Consider the following 12,225-nt stretch of genomic DNA (forward strand, 5'->3'; position numbering starts at 1 on the left):
TGCATGTCCAGCATCACTGTTAATACACAGTGTTAGAGCTTTGAACAAACCCCTAATCTTATCTATTGCAAAATGATTTGACATGAATTATTCCTCAATTCATGTGTCAGGTTGAAGAGATTTTTTGGTGTTAATTTACTACGCGATTAAGCTTACGTTTTCACCAGGCAAATTATAAAACTTTACAGACAGCGTCAAATTATACAAAAGTGTTAAATTGTATACTGATTAAAGGTGCTATGTGGAGTTTTTCTACTAAAATGAATCCATTTTGTATTGCCTGTGTGTGAAGGGGTTGTAATCTCACAATAAAATGATCCACTTGGCGGGTTTTGCTATTACCTCTGAAAGCAAGTATTCCTATTTCTATGTGAAGTCTCCGGGTCGGATTTGCCGGGAAATCCAGTGACGTGACCGAGACCTGCATTAATACTAAGAAACGACCAGCCCAACACAAAATCAACATAATTATAATTAAAAAACAAACAAAAAGCACGCGCACTCGCTTGTAAACGTATTGGTTGCAATCTGAAACATCACCGCTAGATCCCACTGAAAACTCCACATAGCCCCTTTAAATTTAAATTTAAAACATTAAATCTGTGCAGTTTAGCCTACAACTGATCTCTAAGGCTAAAGTAGTGCAGATATCTCATGTGTATTGGATAATAATGTGAAAACTTACCTCCTAAGCGACAGTGTGAGTTTTATAAGTTCATAAGCACTTGTGTGTATCTCGCATCTCTTATATACTTGTCATGCACTCAGGAGTGAATCATGTCCAGTAATTAAGGAATTCCCAGAGTTTGTGTTCACTGTGTTAAACACTCAAGGCTCGATAACATTTGCTCAACGGTGTATTTGATCATTGTTTACTCATGCATTAGCTTCAGATCTTCAGTACTGCTTGTACAATGTTCTTGTGCAAGATCCTGTTCTGTCCCGTTCTTCTACAATAAACCACTCTTAACTTGTTTTTAACGTGGCATACGTTACATTTCTGAAATATTATATATGAAACACAAATATGGTGGTGCTGGCCCAGAATGGCCATCGGGAGCATCGGGATTCTCGGTGGGCTGGACTTTCTTTTTTATTATTATTTTATATTATTGCCTGTCCAATGAACCAAAGTGATAATTTATGAATTTGGCATTCAATAATAAATCGATAATAAATCCTGAATCTGTCAGTCCTGCTGACTAGTGTGCGCAACTGCACAAATAAATACAACAGAACAAAGATTAAACAAATTAAATAAACACGACTTTAATATTTTCAGGTATGGTGTAACGGTATTCGGGTACAGAAATTGAATAATCAAATATAAAATAACACTGCATTAGATTAGATTAGATTAGATTATTTAAACATTTTTGCAAACATCATTTGTGATGTTACCCAAATAATAATATACAAAACAATGTAAACAACTGAAAAAAATTTAAAAAAAAAAACTTAATTCAACTTAACTTAAATTCAGTTGCTGCCTTAAATTTGGTATAATCAAACTGGTTGTGTAGTAATTTCAATCATTTAAAAAAGTCTTGCCTATAGTTGAGTCTTTTATAGCTTAAAAAAAAGAAGTTAAAATTGGTTAAATTATTTTGACGAGTTAAAGTACCGTAATGGAAAACCATTTGTTGTCATGATTTTTGATCAAATGTTTTTTACAGTGAAAATGGTCTGATGAGGATTTATGTTCAATTTGTGCCCCTTTTCTTTAATCTTTTCATTTTATAATCTGTATAATTATTGAATGACCGTCAGCATCAGTTCCCCTTCAATGGTTCGGGAGAGGTCAGAAAGATTGTTTATACCGCATGTCTGCCAACGAGTCTCATGAGAACATGACGGATACCTTCTCATCATGTGTTGGACAAATGACAAATGTTTTCTTCTCAAATCTTGTGAGGACGTGGCAGGAAAGTTCAATATATAACAAAGCTGAGGGACACAAGAGTCTGAGGGGACTGGGGAGGAATATCAGATTCAGGGATAAGAGATATATTATATCTTTTTGAGAGGTTTGGTGATGTCATGAGTCTTTAGCAATATAGACTTGACGATTGTTTAGTGTCTGAATCTGTTCTGCAAGCGTTTCCTGGATTTGAAATGTTCCAGAGAGTGTGAGTAACTGTTTATTTTGGGTCCAAGGTACATGTGTGCACAAGGTTTTAATGTCTGTTGGATTTAGCTCTGCTCTTGGCTTATTTACTGATATTACGGTACATGAAAGCTCATCTTTTGATCTATCAGTGATTAATGCTCTTATTATGTAACATAAAACCTGTGATGTAAAGCTCAGTGATATGGCAGTCACACAAGCCATTTTCAACTTATTTTATTACTGCTATTGAGATTGTACTAAGCTAATTGAATGTTAGTCACTGCAAAAGAACAAATCTTAGTATTGTTGTCTTTTTCATTACAGATATTAAAAAAAAAAAAGTATGTCTGTATCTTCAAAAAAAGAAAAAAAAAACCTGTCCGTTTGGTAAGAAAAAAATGCATGAACTAACAATGAGCAATACATTTGTTACAGTATTTATTTGTTAATGCTGTTCCTTTTTTGTTCAGGTTAGTTCACAGTGCATTAACTAATGTTAACAAATACAACTTTTGATTTTGATAATGAATTGGTAAATGTTACAATTATCTAATAACTAATGTTAATAAATGCTGTAGAAGTATTGTTCATTTTTAATTCATTCTTTTTCAGAAAATAACACTTTCATTTTGCATGCTCTTCAAGTAAATTCATTTAATTTAAGAATGTTTAGATATTTTTACTGAAAAACAAGACAAAAAGGCATTTGCTATTAAATTAAGTCTGTAACAAACATCTGATTTTGACATTATGGAAATGTAAAACTGTCACATTTACTTCTGATATTGACATTCGACACACGGAGCTTGTTTCCAGCAAAGAATAAAACCATTTAAAAGATAATTTATCTTCATAATATAAATTATTAAAAGATAATACGATTTTTTATCTCATAATTCTGACTTTTGTTCTCAGAATAGCGTGATATAATCTCACAATTGCGAGAACAAAAGTCATATGTGAGATAAAAAGTCACATTTATCTTTTAAATTGTTTTATTCTTAGCTGGAAACAAGCTTCCATACACCTCACTGTTAGGCTGCCCTTAACATCTGTGTATTATAGATGATCTGCACTAATAATATTGCAACTTTTCACTATATGTGATTCGCTCATCTTAATGTTTGAACATGGAAAGGTTAACTTCAGTAGTCTTCTTGTATGAGTGTTAATGAGAATGTATTTGTATGATATTGTGTAAGTAAATCACATCAACAAAAATGCAAGCATGCTTTTATTTTAATGTTTTCATTTTTCAAAATCCTTAAACTATTTTTTAAAACGTTTACATTTTCATAATTTGAAAAGCAGATTTACAATGATCTTTTAAAAAAACAAAGCAAACTGATTTGATAAACAATTTTGTGTGAATGAGAATGATATATTCATATGATCTGTATTAAAAAGCAAGTAGCCTAATTCACATCACAAAAAAACATGTATTTAGTTTTTTAACGCCCGTTGCCACTTTGAGACAGACTGTTTATTTGTAACTTGCACAACTAAAAATTCAGTGAGGAAATATTGCTTTATTTTTTTTAAAGTCACAAATCAGAAGCATGGTCATCATGCGTAATCTATTTTATTGAAAGCTGTTTTATGAATCCGGCTCAAATGGCTCAGATCAGTCAAAGGTGTTGCAGAAGTCCTTCTGGCAGCACTTGATGTTGATGTAGGCGTTCTGCTTCTGCATCTCACAGTCTGACATTGACATGCACTTTTGGAAATGACCGTCTGTTTCAAACAAAACCAGATTTTTTAAAAATCATCTTTTAGATTAGTGCATTGCCTAAAAACAGGCCATTTGTGTTATTGTCTGAATGGACATCAACACTCACATGGACTTCTGCGAAACTTGGCGGCGGCACACGCGTCTTTCTCCGGTGGGCAGGTTACAGTGGTCACCTTACAGGACCCTCCTGCTTTAACTGGGACGCAGAGATGGCAGTCCAGGGCCATGCCTTAAACACACACGGGACAATATTTCAAATCACACTTCCATTTTCCTTTTTAACCTTGTAGCTTAGTTTGGACATGTTTTTGCTATTGTCCTATAGACGTTTTCAGGAATGTCATATACAAAAACATACAGTAGTTAAACTACGGGTATTAACTTTTCTTATTTCTTTTCCTGTATGAATATACTCATGTATTTTTCAGCACACAGAGAGTTTCATTGCATCATAGATGATCTGAAGTCCGTTTTATGACGGGAAATCAATCATCACACTCACCGCCTGTTACGACCAGCACGAGAACAACAGCCAATACGAGGAACTTCATCGTTCTGTGAAACAAACTGAAGAAGAGAAGCGACTCATTTATTATTGGTAAAAAAAAAACAGAAACTCACTAGACAGCAACCAACCAATTCAAACCAAACCCAAGGATCTTAAACGCACTAAAATAAAGCATTACTGTAAATAGTCTGAAGGAGTATCTGGTCAAAGGCCATAATATTGCCAAGAGTCGATCAATATAGTTTTATCTTATGTTTTATGATGCATAAATAATTTCAATGAATAAAACTGTGTAACTCACCTTTGCACTGCAGTGGACAGAGTAAAACTGATCCTCTTTCTGTCTGTATGTCTACACGAAACCTCACCTTTATCCTACAGTTTCTTATCACCTCCCTCCTCTCTTTCTTTGTGCAAACAGACCAAGCCTGGTCATATGCAACACAACCATATCAATAGTCTTGGCACGAGAAAATTAAACAGTATTTATCAACTTTATGGGTGTAACTGTGTTTGAAAGAGAAGTCTGCAACTTCCTTCCTTCCTGTACTGTAGCTTTATAGCTGGGGTCAGATAGATGGACAGATAGATAGATAGATAGATAGATAGATAGATAGATAGATAGATAGATAGATAGATAGATAGATAGATAGATAGATAGATAGATAGATAGATAGATAGATAGATAGATAGATAGATGGATGGACAGATAGATAGATAGATAGATAGATAGATGGATAGATAGATAGATAGATGGACAGATAGATAGATAGATGGACAGATAGATAGATAGATAGATAGATGGATGGACAGATAGATAGATAGATAGATAGATGGACAGATAGTTAGTAGTTAGATAGATGAATAGATGGACAGACAGATGAATAGTTAATTAGATTGATGAATGGATAGATAGAATTACAGAGATGAATAGATGGACAGATAGATAGATAGATAGATGGATAGATAGATAGATAGATAGATAGATAGATAGATAGATAGACAGACAGATGGACAGATAGTTAGTAGTTAGATTAATATTTAGATGGACAGATGAATAGTTAGTTAGATTGATGAATGGATAGATGATAGATGGAGAGAGATGGATAGATAGATAGAATTACAGAGATGAATAGATAGATAGATAGATAGATAGATAGATAGATAGATAGATAGATAGATAGATAGATGAATAGATGGACAGACAGATGAATAGTTAGTTAGATTGATGAATGGATAGATGATAGATGGAGAGAGATGGATAGATAGATAGAATTACAGAGATGAATAGATAGATAGATAGATAGATAGATAGATAGATAGATAGATAGATAGATAGATAGATAGATAGATAGATAGATGAATAGATGGACAGACAGATGAAAAGTTAGTTAGATTGATGGATGGATTGATAGATGGACAGAGAGATAGATAGATGGACAGATTAATAGATAGACAGACAGACAGATAGATAGATAGATAGATAGATAGATAGATAGATAGATAGTGCATCTCTTCTAGTCTAGTTCTTCTCTTGATGTTTATGTTCTTGCAGCTCTGATCAGTGAGAGTGTGTGTGTGTTGTGTTGTTTTGACGGTCTATCAGCTTCAGTCGTTCACACACCCAAACAGTGACTGTAAATCGGAGCTTTAACACAATGGATTGTGCCGTAGTGTTTCTGAACTCGCCCTCCTGAACTCCAATATCAGCAGAGCCCAGTGTAAGAGAATCTGTCCATGGTGCAGAAACCGCTAAGCTCTTCATTGTGAAGCTTTTGTGGGCAAAACCTCGCGATAAAACCTCGCCGCGTACAGGCCACATATATCAGACAGTCCGGATCTTCCCCTCCGGTTGCTCTCTCTCACTCCAGCGGATCATTGTCCAGGATCCAGCAGGGAAAGATGTCACAGTATTCAGGGAAGGTGAGTAGTCATATCTGGAGGAGTTTCAGGGAAAGATTGACTGACCTGTTGATCAACCAAAGCAATACAGAACATTTATATGTAATACATATATGCATTATTTTATACACACATATGCAATTTTGAACAGTATATAACATGAACATACCTGTATACCATCTAGAGACATTAAATGTTGCACACTAGTTCTGCATGTGAACTTATATTTATGAGTATGTATTATTGGAGGCTGATCATTTATTTTACTGCCATTGTACAAAATTCTCATGCACACATTTGCTCTCAAATTAATGCATATATTTACATTATACATTTCAATGCACAGGACTCAACAGTAGTTCTAATAGATTAAAATAAAATATTTTCACACACCCCAATATAAAACAAGTGCTTTTTATTTTTTAGCTATTTGTATGTGTCAGAAAGAATATAGCCTTCTATGTTCTTCCACAACATTTAGTCTTTTGTACAGAAAAACATGCATCATATCATTTATTAGGTTTAATTGGCACTATTGGCTGTAAATTATAATGTCAAATTCATTCATCATCCAATTTAGCTATTATTGCACATCATATAAAGTATGATTTTCAGCTTATTTTAGCTTATGCTTCCCTAAATATAAAAAATATTTTGATTTAAACTAAACTTGATCTATGCGTTAATGTCATACCTTTTTTTTCCACATAAAAAACCCAAAACATATTTTAACAATTTAAAAAGCAAAATTTGTGACAACAGTTATGTTTGCAAAGCATAAAAATTCCTGTGCATGATGTTATTGTGTGTGTGTGTTTGGTGTGCATCCTTGGGTGTTCGGTGTGCATCCGCGCGCGTGTACGTGTGTGTGTGTGTGTGTGTGTGTGTGTGTGTGTGTGTGTGTGTGTGTGTGCATCCAACTCTGTGTATTTCTGTACTTTGTGTTTAGCATTTCCACTTTTTTGGACCAAGTTTCTCCTCTGGGATCTAAACTAAACTGGGATCTAATTAAGATTCAGACAGTCTTCAAACATGATCAAGAGTTGGTCATATCTCTGACAGGTTTCATGTTTGAAAGTTATTGTTTTTAAAGCTAAGAATTATTCCAGAAGTAAGTAAAACCAAAAGATTATTAATGCACTTGACCAAACAAGCTGTTGTAACTTACATTTGCCTGGTGTTTAATGCCAGGAGAACTTCAGAAGATGGAAAGTGTCAACAGCGCGATGCTCAGTTGTAGCTTCAGTTTCACAGAGTCGGTTACACCACCAGTGATTGCAATTGAAAGAAACCCCTCAGTAATAGTCCATAAAGCACCTGACAAGCCTCCATCTTCTCGCAGATAGTGTTCTACGAGGGGAAGTGCTTCACTGGCAGGAAGCTGGAGGTGTTTGGAGACTGTGATAACTTCCAGGACCTTGGTTTCATGAACAGGGTGAACTCCATCCGCGTGGAGACCGGGGCTTGGGTGTGTTTCGACCATCCCGATTTCAAGGGACAGCAGTACATGCTGGAAAAAGGAGAGTATCCAGATTTGCAACGCTGGAATGCTCACAATGATCACATGGGCTCCTGTAAGCCAATCAAAATGGTGAGTGTGAAAACACAATGAAAAGTTACTGTTGTAACAACATAATACTCATCTATTCGTTTTAAAACCTTTAATTCATGAAAACCAATTCCAATCCAGACATAAAAAGGAATCTGCAAATACTATAATGCATTTTAACTTTGGTTACAATTATTTATGAAAATATATAATGCATTATAATGTACATTTGCAATACATTATACATAAAGGCTTTAAGTGTTATCGATAATTTGTTGTTACATTGCATCATTAAATTATTTAAATTAAGTGGACTCCAGACTAAAAATTCGTATTGCATTTGATTTGTTTCAATATAATTTGTTTATGCAAAAATGTCTTCATTTTTGACAATCCAATCAAATCATGAGATAATTTATCACTTTTAATATGGATGGTAGCATTGAAGGTCAAGTCAGTGCAAAAAAATGACATTGTTCCATCCCGAACAATGTAATTTGTTTTCCAGGACAAATATATATATATACATCCCTAAATCGAGATACATTTACTTGAAAGCAAAATTACCTAAGTATTTGGTCTTTTTTTCTGAAAAATGTATCAAAATTCAGTACATTTTTGCTTAAAACAAGAAAAAATATCTACCAGTGGAGAAAGAAAAATAAACTTGGTTTCCCTTTGAATTAAGTTTATTTTGTGACCCCATTAGCAGATAGCCAATGATTCATTTTGATAGCAGATTTTTTTTTTTTTTTTTGAAAAACTAGACTTGAATGGATAGTTAACCCAAAAATGAAAATTAATTTACTCACCCTGAAGTTGTTAAAAACTTGTATGAATGGCTTTCTTCTGCTGAACACAAAAGAAGATATTTTGAAAAATGTCAGTAAACCAAAAAGTTGATGGACCCCATTATTTTTTCCCATATGTCGATGGGGTCCATCAATTGTTTGGTTAACCACATTCTTCAAAATATCATCTTTTGTGTTCAGAAGAAAGAAACTCATAGAGATTTTGAAAAACTTGAGGGTAAGTAGCTAAATGATGACAGAATTTTAATTTTTGGGCGAACTATCCCTTGACTGTATGGTATTTTTTGTAATGTGTCACTCACCTTGTCACAATGTGGTTCTCTGTGTCTGTCAGCACGGGGAGCAATACAGGATGGAGCTTTTCGAGGGTCCGAACTTCACTGGTCAGTGTGTTGAACTGTGTGACGACTGTCCCTTCCTCCAGAGCACTGGAATCAGCCAGAACTGCCTCAACTCCATCAAAGTCTACGGAGACGGCGCGTAAGTCCTTCAGGGCCAATAATGCTTTATTCATTAATCAATGAGTGAACATGTACACTATTATTCCAATGTCCCAAACGCTTTAGTTAACGCTAGTCTTTCCCCGCCATTGACGGAATTTTCCATGTATCCATGTTTTCACTGTTATACAGTATAGGTAGGGGGCGCTATTACGCATCTACTGAAAGAGTCCTGAATCTCCCGATCAAAACACAGGCGCAGAAGAAGAAGAAGAAGAAGCAGACACAAGTGATATACGCATTGCTTTTGCACATGTAAAATAATCATAAAAATAAATCGATCGTTAAACAGGCTATAAATCAAAACTACCCGACGTTGCCGAATGAAATGTTGACTCAGGACGAGGTAGGACTGTGAATGGTTTGTTAGTGTTGATGGACTCCATCTGTGTTTTCATCATCGTTCTGAACCCGATCCAGACGTAGCCTACTAATATTTGACAAAAACGTGAATTTCTCATCTTTTTGTTCAAAATGTTTTTTATGAAACTTATCCACATTCAAGTGTTGATAAAAAATAATGCACGAAGCTAGAACAAAATGTTTTGTTGTTGTTGTTGTTTTTTAAGCAGGCTCTGTTCTTCTACAACAAAATATTCTGGGGGCTATGAATATTTTGTGAAAATTATCAATTTTGGTGCTGGCTGGCAACTTAAAAAAAAAACCCTGGCGGGGAAAGAGTTGAAAAATGCTCGCACTAGAAACAAAAAAAATCTTACATAGCCTAGTATTTTTGTCTAGTTTTCCAGTAGCCTACAAACAAACAAACATCTAAACATTATTAATTCAAGGCACAAGATATTAAGTCTTATTTTCTGAAAACATTTATTAAAATGAAGTGACTTTATGCTTTTTTATGGTTAAAAAAAAACAAGATTAGGCTATTATTTTTTTGCAGATGTTAAGAATAAACTCGCTTAATTTTAATAACTTATTGTAGAAAACCAGACTTAATATCTTAAGACTGACATTTTGCTTTTAAAGGAAATGTCTCTTTTAAGAATGCTTATATATTGGTACTGGAAACCAAGACAAAATTTCTGAGTAAGAAAACCGTTTTTTGAAGTGCAGAATAAAATCATTTAATCCTCACTGCTGCACAACTATAACTTGTTTAAAGCAATTAAATATGTTTTAATCAAAACTACATAGAGACTCAATATATTTTTAATCGATGTGAATCCCTCACATTCGCATCAAGTTTAGCATTTGTAGAAGTATTTAACTTGATTGAAAAATGTCAACTTAATGTGCAATTTAAAAGATGCACAAATACAACAGTGTCTGATTTAACGTCATTCACATAAATCATACATGAATATCACAAATGAAATATCTTTCTTTCTTTCTTTCTCTCTCCTGGTTTAGTTGGGTCATGTACGAAGAGCCGAACTACCGTGGCCGCATGTACATTGTGGAAAGAGGAAACTACGGCTCATTTATGGAGTGGCAAGCTGAGAATCCCAACATCCAGTCTATCCGCAAAGTGGTCAACTATTTCTAAACTTTAAAAGCAGCCTTGCTCTCTATGAAAACATAGATCAAATTATCAGAATTTTACCTTTGATTTGTATTTATGAATCACACAGCTATGTGTTTTTTATCCTCAATGGTGAATCGGTTATTTTAAAAGAATATGCAATTAGCACAAATATTCTTGTATGTTTTATTTTGTATTTGTACTGAGGCAATAAGCTAAAAATAAAAGTGAATTGTGAAAGAGTTCTCATAGTTTTTTCCCCCATTCCAAACATTCAGTGGAATTCTCTAAACGTTTTCTGAAAAATTTATGAAAATTGAGTGAGATTTCTCTTTGAATTAAATAATTGTTTTACACAAACATTTTTCAGAAACTTAATATTTTAAATAATGTGTTACTCTAGTGAAAGTAGGCTATATTGATTAGAGGCTTACATAGTATGCAAGTGAATGTTGATTTTGAAATATCAATAATAATACAAATTTTATCCTTGGTCAAAATCAGCATAGATTCCCCAACAGAAACGCGTGCATTGCAGACATTTTCACAAGATTAAAAAAAAAATGTTTTAACTATCCACCAGGGGGCAGAAGACATGCAAGAAAACTGAAGACAGACAACCTAGCAACCACCCATCACACCCTAACAACTCCATAGCAACACCCACATTGCAGCAGTCCTCTGCCAATATGTATTACAAGGTATAATGTGACAGATATTTAGTATCTCAAATATCTCTTTCTTTTTTTAGAAATGTATTGCAAGAACATGCACATAGGATTTATTTTTGTCTTTCTCATAGTTTATACACTGTGAAAAAAAGTTATTTTTTAAAAAGTTGTAAAGGAAACAGAGATTATTGGATTATGTTTTACAAGAAAATATTATTTCAACATTTCTTCTTCAAAAATTCACATTTCATTCATTGTGTTACTTGCCATTTCCTTTTCTTTTTTTTAATTCAGTGTATAATGGCTGTAATATAATGACCATGAATTTGCCAAGCTTAAATTAAATCTGTTGATCATATAAAGCGATCGAGTGTCTTCAGACAATTTTGATTAAACTGCTCAATATGGATTAGCCTAGTTCTCTTTATGAACTTTTTGAAGCGTCAAAGTGTCAGTTTGTCAATTGAGGGACTCTTACATTTGATCAAAAACATTTTCATTTGTGTTCTGAAGATGAACAAAAGTCTTACGGGTTTGGAACGGCATTAATGTGATTTTTTATTTATTTATTTTGTGTTAACCCTTTAAATCTCAAGGTAGCACTCCGGCTTGCTGCTCGCTTGGACAACAGTGCGAGTCTTTGTGTCGGTAAGTCTGTGAGAGGGGAATATCCTGGGTTTGGCCATGGCAGCTGAGTATCCGGGGGTCTGTGGGGTGGAATGTGACCCTCTGAAGTTTTTTTGTCAGCGGAGGGAACAGAGCAGACAAAGCCATGACCTCCGGGGTCAGCAGAGCTGGGGGTTTCTCTCACTCTCTCACTCTTTCTGTCGTCAATCGCTTGTGAAGAAAACGTTTGACCTGACCAAGATCAGCATGACTGATTCATCAGAGATTTAAAACGTTCAATTTAAGAGTCCATCCATGTCATAAAATAATGTATGAGGTGATATGTGCATGTATG

At 34.3% G+C, this 12,225-nt stretch overlaps 2 protein-coding genes across 3 annotated transcripts; one reads left to right on the forward strand and one right to left on the reverse strand.

Moving 5' to 3' along the window:
* Positions 1-3,331: 3,331 nt before the first annotated feature.
* ly97.3 (lymphocyte antigen 97, tandem duplicate 3) lies at positions 3,332-4,811 on the reverse strand. 2 transcript variants are annotated; one of them, XM_079612844.1, is made up of 4 exons: positions 4,652-4,811; positions 4,345-4,409; positions 3,949-4,071; positions 3,332-3,844 (listed from the first exon to the last, which is right to left on the reverse strand). In XM_079612844.1, exons 2-4 carry the CDS (start codon positions 4,391-4,393, stop codon positions 3,735-3,737), a joined length of 282 nt encoding a protein of 93 aa, XP_079468970.1. In that variant the 5' UTR covers positions 4,394-4,409; positions 4,652-4,811; the 3' UTR covers positions 3,332-3,734. The 2 variants fall into 2 exon arrangements, with proteins under 2 accessions (XP_079468970.1, XP_079468969.1); XM_079612843.1 differs by having other exon boundaries at positions 4,345-4,397; positions 4,652-4,756.
* Positions 4,812-6,136: 1,325 nt separating this feature from the next.
* crygn1 (crystallin, gamma N1) lies at positions 6,137-10,836 on the forward strand. Its single transcript, XM_079612840.1, has 4 exons — positions 6,137-6,273; positions 7,595-7,843; positions 8,948-9,093; positions 10,482-10,836. Exons 1-4 carry the CDS (start codon positions 6,253-6,255, stop codon positions 10,615-10,617), a joined length of 552 nt encoding a protein of 183 aa, XP_079468966.1. The 5' UTR covers positions 6,137-6,252; the 3' UTR covers positions 10,618-10,836.
* Positions 10,837-12,225: the final 1,389 nt, after the last annotated feature.

This window comes from Phoxinus phoxinus (genome assembly GCF_949152265.1).
Source record: "Phoxinus phoxinus genome assembly, chromosome: 5".
NCBI classification, from domain to species: Eukaryota; Metazoa; Chordata; class Actinopteri; order Cypriniformes; family Leuciscidae; genus Phoxinus; species Phoxinus phoxinus.

Coding starts and splice junctions, on each gene's coding strand:
- crygn1 (XM_079612840.1), top strand. CDS start 6,253: ATGTCACAGTATTCAGGGAAG. Junction 7,844..8,947: donor CCTGTAAGCCAATCAAAATG/GTGAGTGTGAAA, acceptor TGTGTCTGTCAG/CACGGGGAGCAATACAGGAT. Junction 9,094..10,481: donor AAAGTCTACGGAGACGGCGC/GTAAGTCCTTCA, acceptor CTCCTGGTTTAG/TTGGGTCATGTACGAAGAGC.
- ly97.3 (XM_079612844.1), bottom strand. CDS start 4,393: ATGAAGTTCCTCGTATTGGCTGTTGTTCTCGTGCTGGTCGTAACAGGC. Junction 4,072..4,344: donor CGTGCTGGTCGTAACAGGCG/GTGAGTGTGATG, acceptor TGTGTGTTTAAG/GCATGGCCCTGGACTGCCAT. Junction 3,845..3,948: donor CAAGTTTCGCAGAAGTCCAT/GTGAGTGTTGAT, acceptor TGTTTGAAACAG/ACGGTCATTTCCAAAAGTGC.